The sequence below is a fragment of the Sarcophilus harrisii genome, chromosome 1, assembly GCF_902635505.1.
Source record: "Sarcophilus harrisii chromosome 1, mSarHar1.11, whole genome shotgun sequence".
In the NCBI taxonomy this organism is placed as follows: Eukaryota; Metazoa; Chordata; class Mammalia; order Dasyuromorphia; family Dasyuridae; genus Sarcophilus; species Sarcophilus harrisii.
The window spans coordinates 591,588,683-591,613,054 of NC_045426.1; the positions used below are offsets into that span (position 1 = coordinate 591,588,683).

The 24,372-nt window shown below is 32.6% G+C and overlaps 1 protein-coding gene across 2 annotated transcripts in view; it reads left to right on the forward strand.

Moving 5' to 3' along the window:
* Positions 1-24,372, forward strand: part of EMC2 (ER membrane protein complex subunit 2) — a 60,817-nt gene that overhangs the window by 23,662 nt on the left and 12,783 nt on the right. For both annotated transcript variants that reach the window (XM_003760324.3, XM_031947118.1), the window contains exons 4-9: positions 1,455-1,540; positions 3,188-3,245; positions 19,029-19,114; positions 19,269-19,328; positions 23,044-23,125; positions 24,250-24,360. In XM_003760324.3, the coding sequence (XP_003760372.1) occupies positions 1,455-1,540; positions 3,188-3,245; positions 19,029-19,114; positions 19,269-19,328; positions 23,044-23,125; positions 24,250-24,360 (483 nt within the window). The remainder of the gene's footprint in view (positions 1-1,454; positions 1,541-3,187; positions 3,246-19,028; positions 19,115-19,268; positions 19,329-23,043; positions 23,126-24,249; positions 24,361-24,372) is intronic.

Below are 24,372 nucleotides of genomic sequence, written 5' to 3' on the forward strand. Positions count from 1 at the left end.
TTTTTTATTTCCTTAAGTTATATTGGACATCATGATGGTCACTATTTGCCATTGTCATCCTTTTTAATGCAATGATCCTTTTCCTTTGTGGAGCAAACAGTAGCAAACCGAGGAGCTGTGCATCTTTTCTGTATTAATACTATTATTGCCCTGTCCCCATGTCCTTTGATCCTGGTTTCTCCCAATATAACTTATAAAAATACCTTTTCATCGGTTGTGTTTAGCTTCCGTTCTCAGATTCATCTCAATTTATTACGTAAAGTTCACGATATTACTGTTAAATAACTGTGCCATGTGTTTTATTGCCCTTATTTCATGTTTTACATCCATCTTCACTATGATTGTGTGTGTGTGTGTGTGAGATACATATATTTAGTCTAAATTTTTAAATTCTCTTTGTATCCTTATGTCTAAATGACACGTTAGTTTCTGATTTGCATTCATAAAGAAAGATTCCAGGAGTAGTTTGTTGGTGCAGTGGATAGAGCACAAGCCCTGAAATCAAAAGGACCTGAGTTCAAATCTGTTTTCAGACACTTAATTAACACTTCCTAGCTGTGTGACGCTGGGCAAGTCACTTAATCCTAATTGCCTCAGCCCAAAAAAAAAAAAAAAGAAAAGAAAAAAAAAGAAAGAAAGAAAGAAAAAAAGGTTCCACAGCAGGAGTGCTCTATACTAATGAGATTATAGGTGTCAGCATTGCTTTTTTTAAAAATAAGAAAAATGGGCTTTTGTTTCAAGGTAAAAATTTGGATCATTTAAAGAATTATGCTGTTTTCCAGAGTCAACTTGCTCTGCTTTTTTTCTTCTTCACTTGTGGGCATAGCGCACACGTATGCTTTGTTTGTCGGATATGTGTATGTTGATTGATGGGTGAGCTTCATAGATTTGATTCATCCTGCTATGAATTGTAGCCTAGAAGGGAGGCATATTTTTCTCCATTTCAGACTTTTGAATAGTTACAGATCTCATTTACTAGATATTAAATGAATATTTATTCATTTAATTAACACAGTGTTCATTAACACAGTGTCATCCATTAAAAGAAATTGCCATCTCTATGACATTTTAATTTAATTTCAACTGTATTGTAAACCTTTTTCAGTGACAAATGCTTTTGGCAAGTTCAAAACTTTTGTGTTTTGCTTGATATTAATAATTAGTATTGTAGAACAAAGGTTTGTTCTTTCAAGGAATACAATATGATTTTCAAATATCAAAGGAGCCAGTGTTTTGCTGTACCAAATTAAATGCTTTTTTTTAGTCTACAAATTAATCTTGTATTAATAAAAAATAGTATGAAATTATGGTATACTGATGATACTTATATAGCTGCTTGGGAAAAAAAATAATCTTTGAAAATATTGTGCTCCATTTTTATAAGACCTAGAATGTATAGCATATTAATTGTATTTTAGCCTTGTTTTTCCCCAGCTAACTTTTTTTTCTTCCAGTTTTGTCTTCAGGAGCTAAGAAGACAGTTCCCTGGAAGTCACAGAGTCAAACGACTAACTGGCATGAGATTTGAAGCTATGGAAAGGTAGTAGAATCTTTTCAAACATTTCAGTCCAGAAAATATATTAACAATTTGTTAGAATTTCCTTAAGGATAGAACTAAATTCCTGATCTGGCTTTGTGAAGACTTTCTAAATTTATGTAGTCATTAGAGGGCTATTTGCTACTAGCCATGTAAGAATGGCACAGACTTTTGACCTATTCTCCAGGTTTCTTTGATAGAAAACAGATCTTTGCTCTCTGTGTGCGTGTGTATATGTGATATGCACATGTGCATGTATACACATGTACATATGCACATGTATACACATGTGCACATGCCTCCACAGTTATATGGTAGATATGATGATGACAAGCAGCTGTTTACATTCATGAGGTTGCCCAATGCAGGCTGCAGCTGGGATTAATCTTTTTTTTTTTTTTTTTTTTTGAAAGTCTGAATTATGAAGGAATAGGATAAAAATAGCCTTGTGGGGTTATAACTTGGTTAAATGAGAATCCTTTGGGAAATAACCTCTCTTATTTTCTCTCACTCTTTGTCTCCCACCCAAAAAAAGAAAGAAAAAACAATTCCAAACCAGAAACAAAAACTCCACAAAAATCATTACACCTAAGGAGCAAAGCAACCGCACTAGAACTTCTTTTTCCCTTAGTTGATAAATGAAGATCAATTTACCTGATTTATTGTTGTTTAAAACTATTCTAGTGAAAATTTAAATTTAATTTAGGATTTTAAATTTGTAATGATCATTCTAGCTCAAATATGAGTAGGTCAGCTGGATCAGCACCAAATTTGACAGATGTTAAGTATAGCTTTTCTAAGAGAACTGTAGAGAATTCCAGTTATTTACCACTTAACTGAGATTTTCTTGAATATAAAAGTGGTCTGTTTATTATTTCTGGGATTTCCTTAAAATTATGCTGTAATTTAGTATACCTTATTATCTAATTAGTCCAATTTGTAAGAATTTTTTCTTTTTTTTCTTTATAGAAGTAATGTTGTATAAACTAGGACCATAGAAGTTATTTATTATACAGGATTATTACCTAGAGAACTCTTAAGCATACTATGTATACCATTCATATTGACATACTTATGTACTATTTTAAAAAACATTTAATTTTTATATTGTTGCCTCAAAGAGATTAATCTTCTTGCAGATAGGAACCATGTCTTACATTCTGTTCTTTTCATAGCATGTAATACATAATAGAAGCTAAAGAAATACTTATGTAATTTAAGTTATATTGACCAAAAACTATGAGGAAATAGCTTAATAATAGAATCCTTCAATATAACAGATATTGATAGAGCTTTTTTGACTTAGTGATTTAAAGCACCTGTTAGATTAGTATTCAATTCTTATATTTATTTGTACTAAGACTTCCTATTTTTATGATTTTTCTTTTGGGTTCTAACCTTATGGTCAGTATTTAAATCAGTCATTAATAAGAATTTTTTTTTTCTGCAACTTTTAATGAGACTGTGTAGGAGGGGCTTAGTTTACCTCTTTTGGAATTAATTTGTAACAATTTTATCACCAAAATGAACAAATATGTATTATGAGGGTTTTTGGACTTGACTGGTTTGACTTTGTCCAGGTTTATCTGTAATCAAGTTTTTTTTAATTTTTTTTTTTTTCCAAATTGATGTTTGTTTCTTCCTAAATAGGTATGAGGATGCTATACAGCTATATGATCGAATTTTACAGGAGGATCCAACAAACACAGTGAGTTGATTATGTTGAAGAAACAATATGAAGTTTAAGAAAACACTGATTCATTAAAAAAAATCAAATATCTCAAAAATTATGAAGGGGGAAATGATGTATTTAGGGGGATATGGTATATTTTGGAGCCTAAATTTAAAAAAACATCTTTTAGGACTTTTTAACTCTTGAGAGTGTTACCACTTTTTACTTAAAATTAAACATTAATAGAAGTACTGATATTTAAATTTTTGAAATTACACAGTCTTTTTTTTTCTGTGATCTGAACCCAACTGATACTATTACAGATTTCTAAATTTGTGTGTGTATGTGTGTGTGTGTGTGTGTGTGTGTGTGTATGCATAGTCTGTATCTACTTTATATAGATAGCATACACACAAATACATATAGTATATATGAATATAGGATGTACTGTAATATACATGTATAGTATGGTATAGTAGATACACATACATAGTAGATATCTATAGTATATATAGTACACTATAATATACATGTGTGCATATTCTATATGGATAGTTTACATAATTTAGCATATAATATATATGTATATACTGTAAACTTAAATACATATATATACACACACACATACATACATACAGGCTTTGTGTGTGTATGTGTGTGTAAAACATGTATTTTTAGTATTTTCTTTTTTTAATTTTGACCCACACCCTCCTGCCCTGAAAAGGCAAGCAACACGATATATGTGAAGTCATCCAAAACACATTTCTATATTGTGTTGTTGTTTTTTTTTTTAAGCAGGAAAGATAAAGTGAGAAAATTAAACTTCAGTTTACATTCAGAGTTCATTAATTTTATCTTGAGGTTGTAGACAGCATTTTTTTTCATGAGTCCTTTGGAATTGTTTTGGATCATTGTGGTGATCAGAATGGCCAACTTTTTTACAATCATCATTATAACATTACTGTTACTGTGCACAATGGTCTCCTAGTTCTTAGTTCACTTTGTATTAGTTCATATAGTTCTTTGCCATATTTTTCTGAAATCACCACCTTCACATATCTTGTAGCACAATAGAACTTCATCATAATCATATGCTACAACTGTTCAGCTATTCCTCAGTTGATGAATATCCCCTAGATATCTTTGCCACCATAAAAAGAAATGCTCTAAATATTTTTGTAGATATACTTCTTTTTCTTTGTTCTTTGATCTCTTTGGGATACAGACCTAGTATTGCTATTCCTGGGTCAAAGGTTATGTACATTATGGGTATAATTACAAATTGTTTTTCAAAATGGCAGTTCACTATTCTACCAGTTGTGCATTAGTGTATCTGTTTTCCTTGTTAGGACTTATCATTTTTAATATGTCCGCGATGGTATCTCAGAGTTGTTTTAATTTTCCTATAGGTAGTGATGTAGAACATTTTTTCATGTGACCATAGATAGATTTAATTTAATTTCTTCTTTGAAAACTGTCTGTTTATATTTTTGACTGTCAATAGGAGAATGGCTCTTATATTTGTAATCTGACTCAGTTTTATTCTCATCTATTTGAGAAATGAGAACATTTTATCATAGAAATTTTATGTAGATATTTTTTATGTTACTTCATTGTCTGTGATACCTTTTACAAAATGTAATTTCCTGATTATCCCTTTTAATTAGGTCTAGTTTTGCTTTTTCTTCATTTGAAATGTTGATTGCTACCCTTACTTTTTTTTTTTTTCTTCAGGCTGCAGCATAACTTCTGCTCCAGCCTTTTATTTTAACACTGTGTTGTGTCTTGTAAACTACTATTGTGGGATTCTGATTTCTAATTCATTCTTCTGTTTCCATTTTATGGATAAACCCTTTATTTATGTAGAAACTTTGTAACTCCCCTAATAATGATGACATTCTGAAGAGTTACATGTGTCTTCTCAGATTATAAATACTTTAATTTTATTGACTTCCTTTTCTTTGTTTTGTGCTGCTATCTTCAGAGCTAGTTCTGGGGTTTGCAAGCTTTTGGTTCTACCAAGGTGGTGTGGTCTTTGGGAAAGGTGCTTTCCTCTCTGATTTTTATCCACAAAGTCACCCTTCCCCCCTTTATCCTTTTCCTGCTTCCCTGTAGCTGCAATTGCTAGGGCTTGATTAGCTTTGCAACTGTGACCAGGCTTTTGCTCTCTTGGAAACAAATCCCAATTCTCTTTTCCACCCTGAAACTGTGGCCCAGAATTTTATGTGGGCAATAGAGCAGCCAATCAATGCCAACTCTACCCAGTGCCTCTGTAATTTCTTTTTGACTAGTTATCCAAACCTGCCACTGTTTCTGGGTTGAAAGCTAAAGCTGCAGCTGCTGTTTCTTTTGCTGCAGATCCTGGGCTCTAGATTGTCTTCAATCCTGGGGTCATAATAGGTTGAAATAATATCTCATCCTTTTGTTAGCTCCGCTACTTCAAAATTTTGGTTTGAAGTATTATTTTAAACATGTTTGGAGGGGAATGTTGGAGGAATGAATTTAGCTAAGTTCCCTCTAATGGGCTAACTAGGTTCTAACCTCCATTATTATGAATTATTGATATGTAGCTTTTTATAGTTAACTATCACTTTGAATCACAACATATTAAGTAATGGTTTTATTTGATTCTTGAAGTTAAAAAAAACTTAGAAGAAAAATTGTGTAGGGTTTTCTATATAACATTTAATTTTATCAGATTTTGAACTCAATATTTAGAATGTTTTAATAAGTCTTAAATAAAATGTGTATGTTGCAACAGAGTTCTTTAGCTTCTAGAAATAGAGATGTAAATGACTTTTAAGAAACCATTTTTTATTGATCTCTTTGTTTTTGAATTGCCAAAATTGGGGCTGTTAGGTTGAACAGTGGATACAGAACCAGCCCTGGAGTCAAGAGAACCTGAGTTCAAATGTGACCTCAGATACTTGATACTTAGCTGTGTGACTCTGGGCAAGGCACTTAACCCTGATTATTTTGTAAATAATAATAAAAAAAAGACACAAAATTACCAATATTACCCTATGCAGCTTTTCCCCTCTTCTGTTCCCAAAATGTCATCTTTTACAATAGAGAATAAAAATAAAATAAAAAAAAAACAGTCCAGTGTAGCTTGATATTATATAGAACATTCTATAGTTTCCTACTTCTGCAAAAGAGGACTGGTACTTTCTCATATCTGTATTTTTTGCCAATTATGGCTTTTCAATATTTAGGGTTTTTAATTTATTTTCCCCAGTTACATGTAGAAACAATATTTTTTTTGAGGAAAACTATACATGAATACTTTTTTTTACATATTCCTTATGAATCATGTTGTGAGAGAGCAATATTTTGTGGTTATTGCTTTTATCATTTACACTGTTGTAATTATATATGTTATTTTTTGGCTTTTCTTCATTTAGCAGCAATTCAAGTCTTTGCATGCCTCTCTTGTTTTCATCATGTTCATTGTATCTTAGACAACAGTATTATTTCATTATGTTTATATACTGCAATTTGTTTAGCCATTCACAAATGTATAGGCATAACTATATTTTCCAGGTTTTTGACATTACAAAACTTTTTGACACTATGTAAATGTTGCTATTATCATTTTGATATACAGAAGTCTTTTTGGTTTTTATCAATTAGTGCTTTGGGATTATGTGCCTATAACAGAGAAATCTTTGGGTCAAAGACTATAGACATTTTTTAACATATTTCCAAATTGCTTTCTAGGATTGTTGAATCATTTCTCAGTTGATGGAGAAACATTTAATGTGGAACAATTTTGGTTCTGTAAGATAGTTTCGTAATAGTCTCCCTTAATCTCACTTTTTACTAAGTAAAAGCTTCTATTTAACTTTTGATTAGTTGTCAAGTATTTGAATTGTTTAGTCATCTACCTGTTAATTATTTCCAGGCATACATGTGGCTTCCTTAAGAAAATAAATGTTTCAGATTTTAAACAGAAATAGTTACTAGGCTTATTTTGGCATTTACCTTAGTTTATATTGTAGCACTTTGTGTGAAGACACATGGAGTTGCTCAGATATTTTTAACATTTTTCTCTTTGGCAAGGGTTGCATGTAAAACCTAGATACTGGTTCTGTCAAGTCTTATAAAAATCATATTCTGTTTCAGTACATATTTTGAAAAATGAAAATACTTGATAGTTATATAAAGCTAATTATTGCTTAACATGAAATAAAATACATTAAATTATTAAATTCTAGCCCATCTACTTTCATGTTTAAAATGTGTTAGTCAAGAATGGCTATTATCTGAAGGATTAAAATAATAAAATAAATTAAAATCAATATATTTGATTTCTGTCAACCCCCAGAATGAATTTTTGTATATTTCCTTTTTATAAAATAAAATTAGATGTATTATTTACAATTAATGTTGGTCTCTTAAATAATCTGTTATGGAGAACTTCTTTGCTGTTTGCATTTTTCTCTTTGTAGAGATCTCTGCTCTTAATATTGTCTTATCACAAAGCAAGATTTCTTTAGCAAGATTTTTACTATTTTGTGGATACCTGATTGAGAAATGTCCTTTGGGAAAATTTTGAGTATTTTGTAAAACTGACAAAACTAAAAGAGCTTCTATTTTGTCTGTTTCCCCTTCCCCTAAAAGATGGAACCAAAATGAGTTGTTAACATTTTGAAATGCCCTCATTTTAATCATCTTATCAATTGTCGTAGTAAAATTAGGATCCTCTTTAAAAAGTTTAGCTTCCATTAAAACAATTATATTTATAGTATTATTGTATGATTACTTCACTTATGGAGCTGAATTTATCTTTGAATCTAATAGCCCAAGAGTTTGAGGGATTGGTTAGTAATTGGAATACTTTTTAAGAATTAGAATCAAGATGCAGCTAGGTGGCACAGTGGATAGAGCACCAGCCCTGAAGTCAGGAGGATCTCAGTTCAAATGTGGCCTTAGACACTTAACACTTCCTAGCTGTGTGACCCTGGGAAAGTCACTTAACTCCAATTGCCTCAGCCAAAAAAAAAAATATATAGAATCAAGCATTTTATGCCTTAGATTGTTAGCTTCAGTTATTATTTTTGGATAAATCATCTTTAAATTTTAACTTTATTATTTTACTTTAGCTGTTTACTAAATGAAAAATTTTGAGTGTAAAACACTCTTAAATTCCAAGATTATAAAAGAAGAGTGCTGTCTTCATTATTTCTATATTGTACTTTCAAGTTTCATGACTTATAGTAATATCAGTAATAGCAGAAAGGAAAATGAAGCCTGTTAAATTTTCATTTCTGAAATAATTGTCATCTTGCTATCATTCCCTTAATCTTTTCTATTGATTACTCTACTGCCTGAAAATGAGATAAAATGTTTCCTACTAGTAAAACACAAACATACATATGGACATGCACACATTTGCACACATTTTCTCTTAAACTGTGGATATCATCTTGTTTTCTTATTACTTCATTGCCCCACTCAACTTTCTGTCTCCACTGCTGAACTGAGGCTCCAAAGTCAAGAATGATCCAGGCAGTTTAGTTCTCAAGTCAGTGGAAATTTATTTAGTGCCTAATGTATGCAAGGGACTTTGCTGGGTGCTGAGACAAAGATTTAAAATGGTGTAGTCCTTGCCTTTGGGGGGCTTCTAGGCTATTTATATAAACAGGGAGAAAACAGAGTATGATAAAAACAAAGATGAAATATAAAATTATCAATGAAAATATGAGAACACTTATATTTTAATTATTCACATATAGACTTTTTTTTTATCTTCGTTAGTTTCTTGCATGTATGAATCTTTTCATTGTTCTCACAGTGTTTTGCATTGTGCCTTGAGCACAGTTTTAGGTAATTAGTAGATATTATTGGAATAATTGGGATTATTTATTAGCTCTCCCTGGCCTTCCAATATCTTATAGTGTAGATGGTAAGGAGAAAAAAAGCTGTGATTTGACTTTCCAACATCCCTAAAGTAAATAACAGTCTTAAGACATTTATCTCTATTATAGTAATGCATTCAGATGTAGTTGATAATTGTTTCTTTATTTTCCCTTGTTCAAATGTAAGATTATAATGCTGCCTTGTTAGTGCCAGACATCATGACTGTGGTTCTGAGCATTCATTGTAGAGTCTTTTACTGTCTGTTTACTGTTTACTTTTATTGTGTGTTGAGGAAGGAGTCTCTCTGTCATGTGAGTGCACTCATCTTTCTTCATTATTCCTTGGCAGAGAGTAGGTGAGGAAGTTAGGCAATATAATGAATGCTAAGAGTTCAAAAATTTAGAATTTGGTAGAAAAAAGATGGTGTCTTGTTTTTATTTTTATTTTTTAACAAGTAGTTTACTCCTATTCATGTTTCACGTCTAAATTTCAGTTTTTATTTAGAAGTTTCTTTTCTCTGATATATATTTTCTCTATGTGTATATATTTAGCCATGAAATACATATGTGTGTGTGTGGGTGTGTATATGTATATATGTATATGTATATATATGTGTTTAACTGTTAAGAAGATTGGATTTGAATAGTTGATCAGTAATCATTTGAGTGTTTGTTTTGAATGTTTAGAATATTAGGTAGGTGAAGTGCCATTTATTGGGACCAAATAAAAATTTGATCAAGCCATACACTGATCATGTATTAAGATTTTCAAAATACATTTTCCAAGTATTATCAATAACACTTTAAGATACATTCTTTTCAGTTTTTAAAAATCTCAAAAAAAGAGAGAGAGACTTCATTAAATTCAGAAAAACCAATAAAAATAAATGGACATTTGTAAAGTTAATATTTCTATATTTTTGGAAGTTTTCTATCACTGCCATGAAATCATAAAACACATTTTGTTCAAATCAAATAATTTTTAATGATTTTATCTTGGAAACTATAATTATACACATTCTCTCTCTCTCTCTCTCTCTCTCTCTCTGTCTTTCTGTCTGTCTGTCTGTCTCTGTCTCTCTCTCTCATTTTCTGTCATTTTCTATCCTGTATGTTGGGACTAATAAAATCTGCTCTCTTTTCACCCCATTTTTTTTTTTTTTTCTGGACTTTGAATGCTATTCATCTAGGAAAGTTCTGAGGGAAATAACTATTGTCAGCACATATTTTTAAAAGTATAGTCTTAATTGTTGGAAACATAAGACTTTATGTAACTTATTCAGGGTTGTAATGTTCTCTTGGTTCAGGTTTCTTGGGGTCTCTCGAAGCAGTTTTGTTTCAGTTCAGTAATCACCATAAGTATAGCCAGGTGTTAAAGTCCAAATCCTTTATTATCTCTTTCAAAGTCTTGTCTCCTTTCCTGGATCCCGGTTAGCTTTCTTAGAGACCTATCTCTCCCCTTGGTTCCGAGATCTTGAACTCCTGCCACCAGTCCTTTGTCTTCTCTACCTTTGCCAGCTTCTTATGCGCTCATCTTCTCTGGCTTTGAGAGCTTCTCTTCTGTGACTCTCAGTCCCTGGTTATATGCTGAGTATACACCAATCATTATATCACTAGGAAACCATTATTTGTTGTAAGATTAAATTAATCATACTGAACTATGCTAAATTAAATGGTTACATTGTCTTCTCAATTCCACTGATTTAGCTCCTTGTTTCAAGTTCAGAGTTCTGGCCCTTTTGTTTTAGAACATTAGATGGTAGCTCTTCCTGACTTCTCAGGGAGGTGAGAACCCACCCCAAAAGGAGGTGATCACACCTTCCTTGACTGCTCAAAAAAGGGGTGAAAACACCATAAAAGGAGGTGATCACGCTCTCCCTGACGACTCTGAAAGGGAGATGAAAACGCCAAAGGAAATAGGAAATCAAATCAGATTAGTGGGTTTCTGAAGGGTCTCATTTGAAACAGGTATGCATAATATCAAAATGGGAGGTATTACACATAATTACATAAATTATATAACCACATAATAACACAGGCTAGTAGTGATGTACCAAATAATATGAATCAACATGAGGAATTATACATGTCCTTAAGTCCTAGAAATAGTCTAAAAGGAATCTATTATCCATTACTTCATATGTATAGGGAATCCAATGATTTCCTGCAAGTTTTGAAGTTCTGTAACAGTCTTAGAAACAATTTTTTATCTCAGGAAATCCAGTGATTCCTGCTGGTATTTGAAGTTCTGCAACAGTTTTATTAACAATTTTTTATCTCAGGGAATCCAGTAATTCCTGCTGGTTCTGAATTTCTGTAACAATCTTAACAATTTTTTATCTCAGGAAATCCAATGATTCCTGCGGGTTTTGAAGTTCTGTAACATTGTCATTATCAGCCATGCTCTTTCAATGTTAGATGTTTCTTAGGTCTTTTCCTTTGCTTTGAGATTTTTTTTTTTTTCTGTCCCTCTCTGATGGACAAGGCAAATACAGCTTGTTGGCACCCACCTGATTACTTCTCTGTCAGTAGAGACGTTATACAAGCAATCTCTTTCTCCCGAGCAGTTAACCTATCTAGTCCCTTCTATTTTTACCACTTTTATATCTTTCAAAGTCTTGTCTCCTTTCCTGGGACCTGGTCAGCTTTCTTAGAGGCCTATTTTTCTCCTTGGTTCCGAGAGCTTGACCTCCTTCCACCAGTCCTTTGTCTTCTCTGTCTCTGCCAGCTTCTAATGCATTTGTCTTCTCTGAGTCTGAGAGCTTCTCCTCTGGGGCTCTCAGTCCCTGCTTATATGCTCCACACCGAGTTTACATCCAATCTTTATATCAGTAGGAAACCATTGTTTGTTGTAAGATTAAAGCAATCATACTAAACCATGCTAAACTAGATGGTTACAATTGTCTCCTCAATTCCACTGACTTAGCTCCTTGTTTCAAATTCAGAGTTCTGGCCGAAAGCACAGGGTCACACAGAAGTTAAACTTTGATTTTTTTTTTAAACTAAACACATAGTGAATAACATGACTACTCATTGAATAACTTACTAATGAAGCTGGCATTTTAGTTTGGCATTTATTTTAAATCTAGATCTTTTCATAAATCAGTGATTCTTTCATACCCTGTAGCCATCAGTCAACAACCATTTATAAAGTGTCTTCTTTACACCAGCTACTGTGCTAAGTGATGCAGATAAAAAGGCAAAAATGAAGTAGTTCCTGTACACAAGAAACTTACATTTTATTTGGAGATCATTAATTTTTCTCTAAATTTTAAACTGAAGCATTTTTTAAATCATATGACTTAATCCCCCCAAAAAAGCACAAAAACAGTTGAAAATAAGGGTTGCAAAATTACAGAGGATAAACATAGCCTCAAAGGGATATGAGTAGAAACTTCTCCCCACTTCTTTGCATAGGTAAGGATGGCAAGGATCTATGAGTGTGAAATATTTCATATAGTATCAATTTTTTTTTCTATTTATAGATTGGTGTGTGTTTTCCCCCTCCCCCCCTTTTAAATAGAACCCTAAAAATGTTATAGGGAATTGTTCTCTGGCAGAGAAGGAATTAACAGGGCAGAGTATGAAGAAAAATTTAGTTAATGATGATCCAGAAGTGATATGCAGAAAAAGAGATGAGGACTGGATAGAAAAATGTCTCCTTCCCCTCCCCCTCCTTTCTCCCTCTCTCCTTCTTTCCCTCTCTCTCTCTCTCCCCCTCTCTCCCTTCTCTTTCTTTCTCTTCTCTTTCCCTCTCCTTTCCTCTCTCCCTCTCTTTCCCCTCTCTTTCCCCCTCCTTTCCTCTTCCTCTCTCTCCCCCTTTCTCCTTGTCCCCCTCTCTCCCTCTATCTCTCTTTCTCTCTCTTTTCCCCCTCTCCATACACACCACACACACTATAGTAGCTGAAAGAAGGGTGTCACTGATGGACTGTTCCTCAGTTTCTCTTATTTTAACCTCTTCACTTCCATCCCAATGATTTCTGAAGCTCAGGTATAATTATATTATCTCCAATTCATTAAGTTCAGGTGACTCACTGTTATTCTGAGGTTCAAATACAGCTATCTTTGTTGACATTAAAGTATTCACAACTTGGCTCCTTTCTTCCATTTCAGTCTTCCATTTTCTTCCTTATATCTTGAGGTCTAGCCAAAATGGCTTGCTCGTTGCATCTGCCCATACGGTGCTTTATCTTCCCTCTCCTTGCTTTTGCTATCAATTGATTCTTTCCTTTTCTTTACCTCTTTGAATTTCTGATTTCCTTCATGATTTTGCTCAAGTACTACTTTTCTTCAAGGAGACTTCCTGGTTCCTCCACCATTTGCTTGTATACCCCCTCTCAAAACTGCCTTGCATTAATTTTTCATATAATTTGTACATGTTTATATATGTCATCTTATTTCTTCACTATCACTCAGCATCATTACCATCCATATATAGAGCCATCCATTATAGCAAAGCTGTAATAACTCCATGTGGGTTTGCATAATTGAATTTTGCATTTGCAAAAAAAAATGGCAATAGTGAAAGGTTTCTGAATGCTGTGAACAAAAATTCAATATCAGACATATTAATGAATCTGAGGTGTTTCTGGCAGCACTTGCCCTTACTGCATCATGCAGTTTCATTGTAGCCTTACCTCTGAACACATAGCATACATACTTTGTAACTGCATATGCATGAATGATGGGGCTGCATAAAAACAAATTTCCAATTGAAAAGGGGTCATTAGTGGAAAAAGTTTAAGAAGCCCTGGGTTATAGCAAATGGAGAAATTTTGACTTTTGAGGATAAGTTCACTTACTTTGGCAGTGTACTTCTCAGGGATGTACACATAGATGATGAGGTTGATGCACACATGGCCAGAGCTGATTAAGTGTTTTGGAGGCTCCAAAGGAAAGTGTGTGTGAAAGAAGTATTAGACTGCTTGGCAAACCAAATGTTTACAAAGCTATTGTGCTGATCTGTTATGCCTGTGAAACCTGGACAGTTTACTAGTACCTTACAAAGAGACAGGATAGCTTCTAGTTGAATTCTTAGAAAAATTTTGAAGATCACCTAATAAGATCAAGTACTACATACTGAAGTCCTTTCTTGAGATAAACTGGCCAAGCATCCAAATTCTACTTATAGAGAGGGCAGCTTCCACAAGCTGGACATGTTGAAATGCCAAACCTTTGTTTTCCTGAAAGACTACTTTATGGAAAATCCATGCATGGCAAGTGTTCTCATGAAGGAGATGAGAAAAAGCGTTATAAGGACACTCTGAAGGACTTTGGAATTGATTGAGTGATGTGGGAGATAATGGCAAAAGTACCATCCAGCATTTCTTGCCCATATTGTAGAAGGCATTATGCTTTATAAGTGAAGCAGAATTGCAGTGGCTTAAAAGAATTGTGAAATGTACAAGTTTAGAACCATCTCCATCTCAAATGTTCATATAGACTATCAAATGTTCATTTGCGCCCTACCTGTAATAGAAGCTTCTGAACTCATATTGGTCTGATCAGCCACAGTTGGACACCCTATACCTTGATCTCAACATAGTGATGTCATTTTTGATTCTTTCTGAGAATGAAAGACAACAAACAAACCATTAAGGTTGAATCCTCCAGAAATTCAAACCATGTTTTTAGACATCATTTTCTAAATTATTTATTTATTTCTCATATTTCAGCTTTCTCAAATCCATATGCTTAATTGCCAACAATGTTTTAATAAAAATAAAAACTCCAACATTATTGATGATTCTAAAATGTTTTGGTTTTGACTAGGACTTTGTAATCCATAATAGTATTTGGTTATGATAGTTATGATGATGAAAGTATAATGCTGTTTTTCCCCACCTTCTATCTCCTTACTTATGAATCACCAGAAAATAAGTGATGGTTTTCAGTTTAGGGATTCCATATTTTCTCAGGTGTGTATTCTGTGGTTGACACATGGCTGCCTTAGTAAAGAATTGTCACCTTCTCTTAATTCTTCCTGATCAACACTGTGTTGACTCATTCTGGAATCAATGAGAATATAATGGTTGTCAGTATTATTTTTTTGGAATCAGTCAATAAACATTTATTAAGAGCCTACTGTGTATTCTAGGAAATAAAAGAAAGATAAAAGACGATGCTTGCTCTTTAAGGAACTCTCAGATTCATGGGGGGAAATAACATACAAAAAAATTACCTCCAAAAAGATATATGCAGGATGAATTAGAACCAAAAGAGGAAAGACTGTAAAATTAATGGGAATCAGAAAAGCCTTTGTGGAGACGGTACAATTTTAGTTGCAAGTTCAAAGGAACCAGGAGACAAAGATGAGGAAGAACATTCTGGAAATGGACAACCAGCAAGAAATTGGGAGATTGTCTTGTACAAGGAATAGGAAGAAATCTAATATTAGTAGATTGTACAATAATTAGAAAGATGAGGAAGAGGGTAATGGGAAAGTGTGGGAATTCTGGAAAGGTAAAGGGAAGGCTTTAATAACCAAACAAAAAATTTTTAATTTAATCTCAGGAATAGGATCAGTAGGGAGCTGCTGCAGTTTATTGGGAATGGGGGTAGTGACATGGTCAGACCTGCACTTTAAGAGAGAACTTTTAGGAACTGAGAGGAGGAAGAATGGAGAAAGACTTGTGGCAAGAAGACCCAAATAGCAGAATATTGAAGTAATCCAGGGGTGAAAAGGGGCTGCCACCTTGGTAGTAGTAATGTCGGGGAAAAGAAGGCATAGAGGAAAGATATTAAGGTGGTAAAATCTCTTCTGTAAGACCCATTTTCTCTTCTAATATTGCCACCACCTTAGATCTCTACACTGTTCTACCTTTTACTGGAAAAGCCCATTTTAAAGTTCCAAAGATTTTCTTGACACTCTCTCCCTCTACTTTTGTCTCACATTCTTCTATACTGTACAACCTTCTGGCAAAAGTTAAGATTTTCTGTAAATTCCTTGGCGTCTAGATTGGAACTGGCAGAAACCACAACCATAGTACCTTCAAAGTTACTTCCTGTTGTTACATATTTGTGAAATTGAGATTTCACTTTTTTCTGTGTAGCTAACACATTGCTACATGCTTCAGTAAATTATCCATTTACTCAGCCAAAGCAATTACTTCTCATTTCCCTCTTTACTCTTGTTTTTTCAGTTTTTTCTTGGCCATATTTATTCTAAACTTAACATTTTGAAGATTGTTTTTCCTGATAAAGTGATAGATCCCCAAAGTATGAGTTGCACGTTTGTTTTTTTCATTTTGTAGTCCTACCAGTGAATCTCATTTCTACCTTGTTTCAAAAGAAAATGCTGTGTGTGTGTGTATGTGTGTGTATGTATATATGTATAAGTACCCAGCCTTGGCTCATTTGAGAATTTCATTTCTTTGAAACTATTGTTACATGTTCATATACATTTTTACACATCTATTGAAAAATTCTACTTATAGATGATAGCTTTTTTAGCTACCACTGAGAACTCATTTCTGAGAACTCATTATTGTAGTGGTAGAATTTTGTTACTGAGTATTTCTCATGATTTTTGATGTAGCTTCATTTATAATCAGACCATAAAATCATATCTAAATTTCTGTGAACTTTCTGTTTCTTGAAATAACATGAATGTGATTGAAATGTACATATTTTGCATGCTTGTTGTGCAGTCTTTTCATCTGTGTCCATCTCTTTGTGACCTCGTTTGGAGTTTTTTTTGCAAAGATACAAGAATAGTTTAACATTTCCTTCCTTGAAGGAAATTTTATAGGTGAGGAAATTGAGGCAAACTAGGTTGACTGATTTGCTCAGGATTACACAGCTAGTAATTATTTGGGGCCACATTTGAATTCAGGTCTTATAGTACTCCATCCACTGAGCCACTACCTGCCCTTGTTCATGCCTACCATTTTTTAAAATTTGGCTTTTATGGACATGGAAATTAACATTACTTTCTCCTAACTTTACTCTATCTTATTCACAAATAGCCAAATTGTCTATTACTTCTGTCTTCTGAGATTAAATAAATTTTTGTAAATGCCCTATTTTTTTTATGATTTATTTTATTTGATTCAGTAAATATGCTCTATCCCTTTTTTTTTTTTTTTTTTTTTTTTTTCATATCAGTTATTCTTTTGTCGTCAGGGCTTTTGCATCTGTACTCTAGTCCAGATTGATTTTTGCATTTTAAACAAAGTTGGTACTTTCATAATATGCTAGAAAGTAGGAATTGAGGAACTAAAGTTGTTTGTAGGTTGTTTTTTTTTTGTTTGTTTGTTTTTTTGTCACATTGTAGAATATTGCTGAAAGAAATTTCAGATTTGGGTCACCTTTTAGTCCAGTGTACCGGTATTTTTTTTCCTGAGGTGTCAAAAAAAATTTTTTTTTTCATGGTTCAAGTTCTGATGTCCCAAACAGAAAAAAATTTTTTCTACCTATTATAATCTGTAACATATTGAGAGTATTAGTGCATTTTATTGGATCATTGTCATTTTCCATTAAATATGTAGGCATAATAGACTTCTTTCATATTTAATGTAATACATTAATGACTTTACAGAGTACTTTATGGAACACATGTACATAGCACTGTATTAAGTATGAGGGATTCAAAGAATTTGATATAGTCCCTTCTGTCTCAGAGGTTACAATTTCAATGAAGCCAGATTTTTTCCAATAGGAGTGTGTGTGTGTGTGTGTGTGTGTGTGTGTGTGTGTGTGTGTGTGTGTGTGTGTTGAAAAAAGACCTAATTCACTTTAAGCAGCTTTTCTCACGGACATAGATATAGGTGTGTGTGTATATATATATAGATATATATAGATATATGTTTATATATAGATATCGTGTAAGATAAGCTGTATTTCTTTCATATGTGGTTAGTTTGCTGAAATGTATTTTTTCTTTTGTTTTAAATCTTTGTCTCAAGGTATTGCCCTTTGGGGGAGGAGGACTATATTTGGAAATAAATATGATAAATAAATTTGAAAAAAAAAACAAAAGGCATCATTTAAAAAAGATATCTAGTTAAAATTGCTTCTATGCTTTCTTTGTGGATTGGTGAGGGATTAACATTGAATGTTTCTGTATAACCTTTTTTTTTTTTCATTGAGTCCTTATCACCTCGTAAAGAAATTTGGCTTTTCCTAAAATAACTTAGGTGTATTTTCATTGCTGTTTATGCTAAAACTTCACATTTGAAGAAGCATAACTATTATAGATATATTAACACTGCTATGATGACCTTTCTCAAATCATTAGCATTATTTAAAATAAAACAGCTGTGTGATATTAAAGATAAAACAGCACATAAAATGATTTATGCTTATTTGTCTTCTTTTTTGTTTTATATAATGGTTTCTTCTACTACCCAATTGACCCAAAAGATGATTATATTAGAAGGTTTCAGTAGCAGCAGTTAGATTGTGATATTGACTGGTATGATAGCTATGTTATATACAATAATTATTTTGGATTGTTCCATATAGTATTCTGTAGAACAGTTTTATGAAATTAAATAATAGCAACTAATTCTTATCTTAAAATAGTGAAGTAAAGTTGCCAAAAAACTCATTTATAAACGACAATCAAGTAACCGCAGTGGGATTTTCTAATCTTTGCTTAAAAACTATCCCTAAGATACAGATCTTATGAATGACAGGATAGGGGACTTTGGGCTGGATAAAGATTAGGATCCCCTGCTGCCTTGTAATTATCAGGATCTGGACTGTCATTTATTTGGAAGAACCGATCCGTGCACTGTATGCATCAAAAGTAAGCATGCATAATGTGATTGTAAGAGGGGTATTTGAATCCTCTCAGTGGGATGTCATAGGGTATGTTTATAAACTCCAACTAAGCAGTTGCTTTGCAGTGGAATTCCATTGGCATTGAGATAATAATTTGCACAGTCAAATTACCTTCTTTACAAAAACCCAGGGAATCATGAGAGCCTAATCCTTTATTAATGTCAACTCATAGGCTGCAAGAAAGCGTAAGATTGCCATTCGAAAAGCTCAAGGGAAAAATGTGGAAGCCATCCGAGAGCTGAATGAGTATCTGGAACAGTGAGTGTTTTGCAAGAGGATTGTGTTTTGCTATTATGATAAGTCTTTTTTTAATTAAAATGGAATTTACATTTGATTTACCCTTTTGCTTCCATGCTGTTCATTTACAGAATCACCACACACACTCCTTTTTTTTCCCCCCCCTTCCCACCAGATTTGTTGGAGACCAAGAAGCTTGGCATGAACTTGCAGAACTTTACATCAATGAACATGAGTAAGTTGCTAATTCCTCAAAATCTAGCAGTAAAAGGTCTCGTATAAGTTAAAATGCTACTCTGTATCTGAGTTTTGGTGAAAAAGTTACTTTCTACTATATTTTTAAGTTTTTAATAAGATTAATTAAACATCTGAGAACTTGGAAACCATTTTAAAAATTTTGTGTTAAAATAGATGGAACATTTTTTTAATTTGGGGAATTAGAAATGGTATTTTCACTAAAATTCATTTTCATTCATTAGAATAAAGAATTACTAAAATTTCCTTTAAAAGCGTTATTTAAAATTATCTGTATTTAGAGTTTAAATTGTTCATGTGCACAAAGTGCCTTATCCTTGCATGTAAGAAGAATTTTTCTTTTAATGGGCATCATAAGATTCTGTTGACTATAAGCATTTATTAACGTTAGTGCTAAGAGAGAATCTGTTCTGAAGGAGCAGGCGTTCTGTTGCCTGGGTATAAAACTGAGCACAATAAAGAATGTTGAACTCGCTTATTGGATATTTAATGGTTTTTGTGAGTTTTTTCTTTCTTTCTTTTTTTTTTAATGGCTCTATGACAGGAGGAAATCCCAGTGTGGGAGGATTAGTCCAGAGCTTTAGTGCAGGTTTTCTAATATCACAGCATTAATTCTGACCTCCAGCTTGAGGCATATTTTTTCTTTGCTTAGTTCTTTTGGCCTATGTGGAATTATATCACATTGTTTGCTTCCTTCCTTTTTAGAAAAATTGTAAGAGTCAGATTCTCTGAGTGATGTACTATATTCTTCTTGTCAATGAACAGCTAAGCCTAGCTCTCATAGACATGAAAATATTTCACATAGGAAATGAAATACATGAAGATTCTTTTCTCTTGTTTTTGCCCACATCTAATATGCAAAGTGAACTGGAGAATCAAGACAATTCTGAATTTAAAAAAAGCAAAACAAAAAAAACCAAAATGGATAATTATCTCAGTTCTCTAAATCTTGATGCTGTTTCAAATGTCTGTTTACGCAGTTTTTAGCTCATTCCATTTCAGATATCTTTAGATTGTCTATAGGAAATAATGCTTGTATGTATTCATGTATAAACATAATTCCTTTAAGATATGTGGATACACACAGTTTTAATTTTAAATAGATTTTCAATTTTTTTATAATCTTTATATTTAAGATTTTAATTTGTATGCAGCGTGATTCAGTGGAAAGAGTGTTCAGTTTGTATTAAAATATTCTGGGTCAGATGTTGGCACTGCCACTTCATACCTGTTCTCATACAACTAAATACAATATTCCTAGCTTTACATCTATGATCCTCTGTAGTATTCAGATTTAAGATACAATTGAGTAATAAACATATCTTTTCTCTTAAATTTGTTATTTCTGAATATGTATTAATCATGATTGTTGACTGAAGGATCTTGTGTATTTTTTAATAAAATTCTGTTTTTCTATTTTTATTATAATTCTTTTTTGACAGCTGCTTTAAGAAATAAAATTATACCTATTAATCTTCAAAGAGGCTATGCAGAAATGAGACAGGGTAGAAAGTACTCTTAGAGTTAAACAGGTTAATCTGAAGCCATTTAGTTATAAAGTAGTACAAATTGTCAGAGAAACAGCTGAAAGTAATTCCCCCCCCCCAAGGAAATGATAATTGTACTCAGCCCACCCTCTTCAAGTGCTAATATATATATTGGCTTTGAAGGTAGTTAAGGTTACAAAATAACCATTCATCCGTTTTTTTCCCCAAAGTGAAAATTTAGACGTATTCTGTGATTATTTTGGTTAGATTAAAATATAGTGAAGTATGACAAATGTATTTTAAGACTATCTGAGAATTAGCACCATTGCATTGATTTGAGTGTAGAAAGTGATCTGTGTGTGGGCATTTGATTTTTTTTTTTTTTTTTAAATAAAAATAGTGGATTTAAATGTAGTAAGCAAAAGCATTGTACTAAGAGTTACAGATACAAAGAAAGGCAAATAGAGTCCATGCTGTCAAGAAGCTCACAACTTATGGGGAGATACAAACATAACATTTGGCAGTATAAAAATTGTTCCATTCCTTTTTTTTTTTTTTTTTTTTTTTTTAATAGTATATTCTGGGTTTTTCCTCGTCTATTAATATTCAATACTTTCTTTTGGGATTAAAGTACTGACTTTGACTTCCACTGAAAAAGAGACATAGTTATATGAGTATGACTAAACCAGTTTAGTCCTGAAATCTTGTGTACTAATATCACTCTTGGGCCTTTTAGGAGAACATATAGATATGAAATGTTGTCCCACAGCTTTTTTTTTTTTTTTTTTTTTTTTTTTTTTTTTTTTTGTAATATGGTATGATTCAAATCCTTTGCATTAGAAAATGAAAGGCAGAGTATTTGGAATCCATTTCTTCATCTGTGAAATAAGAAAGCGGTTACTCTTGCTCTCAGTTTTAATATTTCTGTAGCTACCTTCATCACTATTACCAGTCCTTTTTTGGTGAATTGCTTTGCAGATGTGAGATCTGTTGTTATTTGTCCATTGTTCTTAAAGAAGACCATGATGTCAAGGATGTGATGCCATGACATGAAAGTGAATTAGATTTAGGTGAGGGAGGACTGTGCAAGGTCACCAATGTCACTTTCCTCTCCGCAGCTCTCTGGGTCCAATGGCCAGTTATAGATCAGGCAGATGGCCTTGGAGGAAATGGGAGACTTTGACCTTTAACAAGTCTGTTTGACTGAGGCAATGCCCAATTAGTGATTACGGCTTGGTAAGACTTAATGAGGCAGAGAATGACTTCTTTTACCTAGGCAAAATATATATCTATAAAAGATTAAGACTCTCAGAAACTCTGAGGGTCAAAATAGAAATAATTGCTATTTATAGTCCCTCTGAACAAATCAGGGGCACAAATGATGATGAAGGAGGGGTTGGCCTGGGATGTACTGTTGGGCGGTCAGTGAGAGCCAGAGTAATTTGGATTGAAATTAGTCTATTCAAGTCCAAGTTGCCCCATAAACCACAAGATACCTTGCTAGATTTTAGCAATCAAAATATGCATTCTTTTGAGCAAAGCACTAGCATAAAAGAGTATAGTGTACCTCATGTGAATAGAGGGAAGAGAAGGGAAATAAGAAAAAAAAGAAAAGGAAGGAAAAGAAGCTGTGTTGCTCACCGGATAGTTCCTACTGCCCCTCACAGATGTTGTTTATACTTTGTTTTTGAAGAGCATGCTTCATGTGGAATCACACTTACATTTGAAATTTGAGTAGTTCAGACAGTGAGGAAAAGTAATAAGTTATTTTCATTCATAGCTATTTGAATGTTTGAGGTGGCATGTTCTGATTTCACTTTTTATTGGTATATTGGTGGAATATATCAAAAAAATGTAGTCTTTCTTTAGTTGTAAAGGAATGATCTTCTTTCCCCACAGTGTCAAATCTTGTAGCACTTATATTTATTAGGATTTTTCTCTGAATAGTAAATTTTATGTGTGAAATTGAGAATAAAAATGTACATTGAGTTACACTATAGTTGCTCAAAAGTAAGAATGCTATCTCTTTTGATGCACTTATAACAATTCTATCATTTCTTAAACATTTTGTTCTGCATTAATATAACAATTCCAGAATTAACTGATTAATTGAACTAGTTTAGTTTTGAGAATTTAGAGAATCTACAAAGGTAGCTTGATGTGATGGCAGTTTTTGATGAACTAATTTCTGTTCTTGATATTCTTCAGCTATGCAAAAGCAGCTTTTTGTTTGGAGGAACTTATGATGACTAATCCACACAACCACTTATATTGTCAGCAATTTGCTGAAGTAAGTGTTTTTTAATTGTTTAAATAATTGAATTTGTTGAAGTTTTTTTTTAACTAATAGCTTATTTTGTTTTTGTTACTATTGCATAATTTGAAAGAATTAAAAGTAAATCTTTTAAAATGATACTTTTGTGATGTTAGATGACGATAAAGGTTTTGTGGATGAAAGTTTTAAATTCATAATTATTTTTTGAAATGGTGACTTTTTCATTAGGGAGTACTAACCACTTTGGGTATTAAATGACATTTTTAAATATTTTTCAAAATTAATTTGTACTATTTTTTTTTCTATATTAGTCCATGAGGATTCTAAAAGGAGTTTTTTCTCTCAAGTCTGTATTTTTAACAAATTGATGGGGGCAGTGGATTTTATTTGCATGCTGTTATATAGGTATTACTTATTTTTTAGTTTGACTAGCAATTAAATTTTGAGGTGATATTCTAATTCTATCTCTAGATTCAAAAAAAATTTTAAATGAAATGTAATAACAAGCTTGGCTGAAGCACTTCAATAATAAAAATATTCAATAATAAAAAAATGTCTGCAACAAGACAATTTTATATCTAAAGCTACATTTTATATGCCGTTTGAAAAGTTCTGAGTCACAGAAAGTTAAATGTCATGCTACAGTTTAATATTTTTTTGTTTTGCAAAAATGTTATTTAAAGTTATATCTTTTTCTTTGCCTGAAAGGAGCTTTATTTATTTATTTATTTTGCTGGGGAGATTGGGGTTAAGTGATTTGCCCAGGGTCACACATCTAGGAAGTATTAAATGTCTGAGGCCGCATTTGAACTCTGATCCTCCTGGTGTTAGGGCCAGTGCTCTATCCATTGTGCCATCTAGTTGCCCTGAGTCTTTATTTTTTAAAAGCATTCAATACAATAACACAAGAAAAGAGAAAGATGAGATTTCTCATAAGAGTTGTGCTTTGCTTTCTTATGCTTCAAATGACATTTGAGATAAAGTTAGGGCTAACAACCTTAAGATGAGTTGCTTTAACATCTTGGACTTGAATATGAAATAACCAACTACTGCAATTAGTAATTCCTATGGTATAATGAAACATGCTATATTTCAAAGTAGTAAAATAAACAGATTTTGGCCATCTGTGATTTTAACAGGTTAAATATACACAAGGTGGACTTGAAAATCTCGAACTTTCAAGAAAATATTTTGCACAAGCATTGAAACTGAACAACAGAAATATGAGAGCTCTTTTTGGGCTTTATATGGTAAGTTGAGGT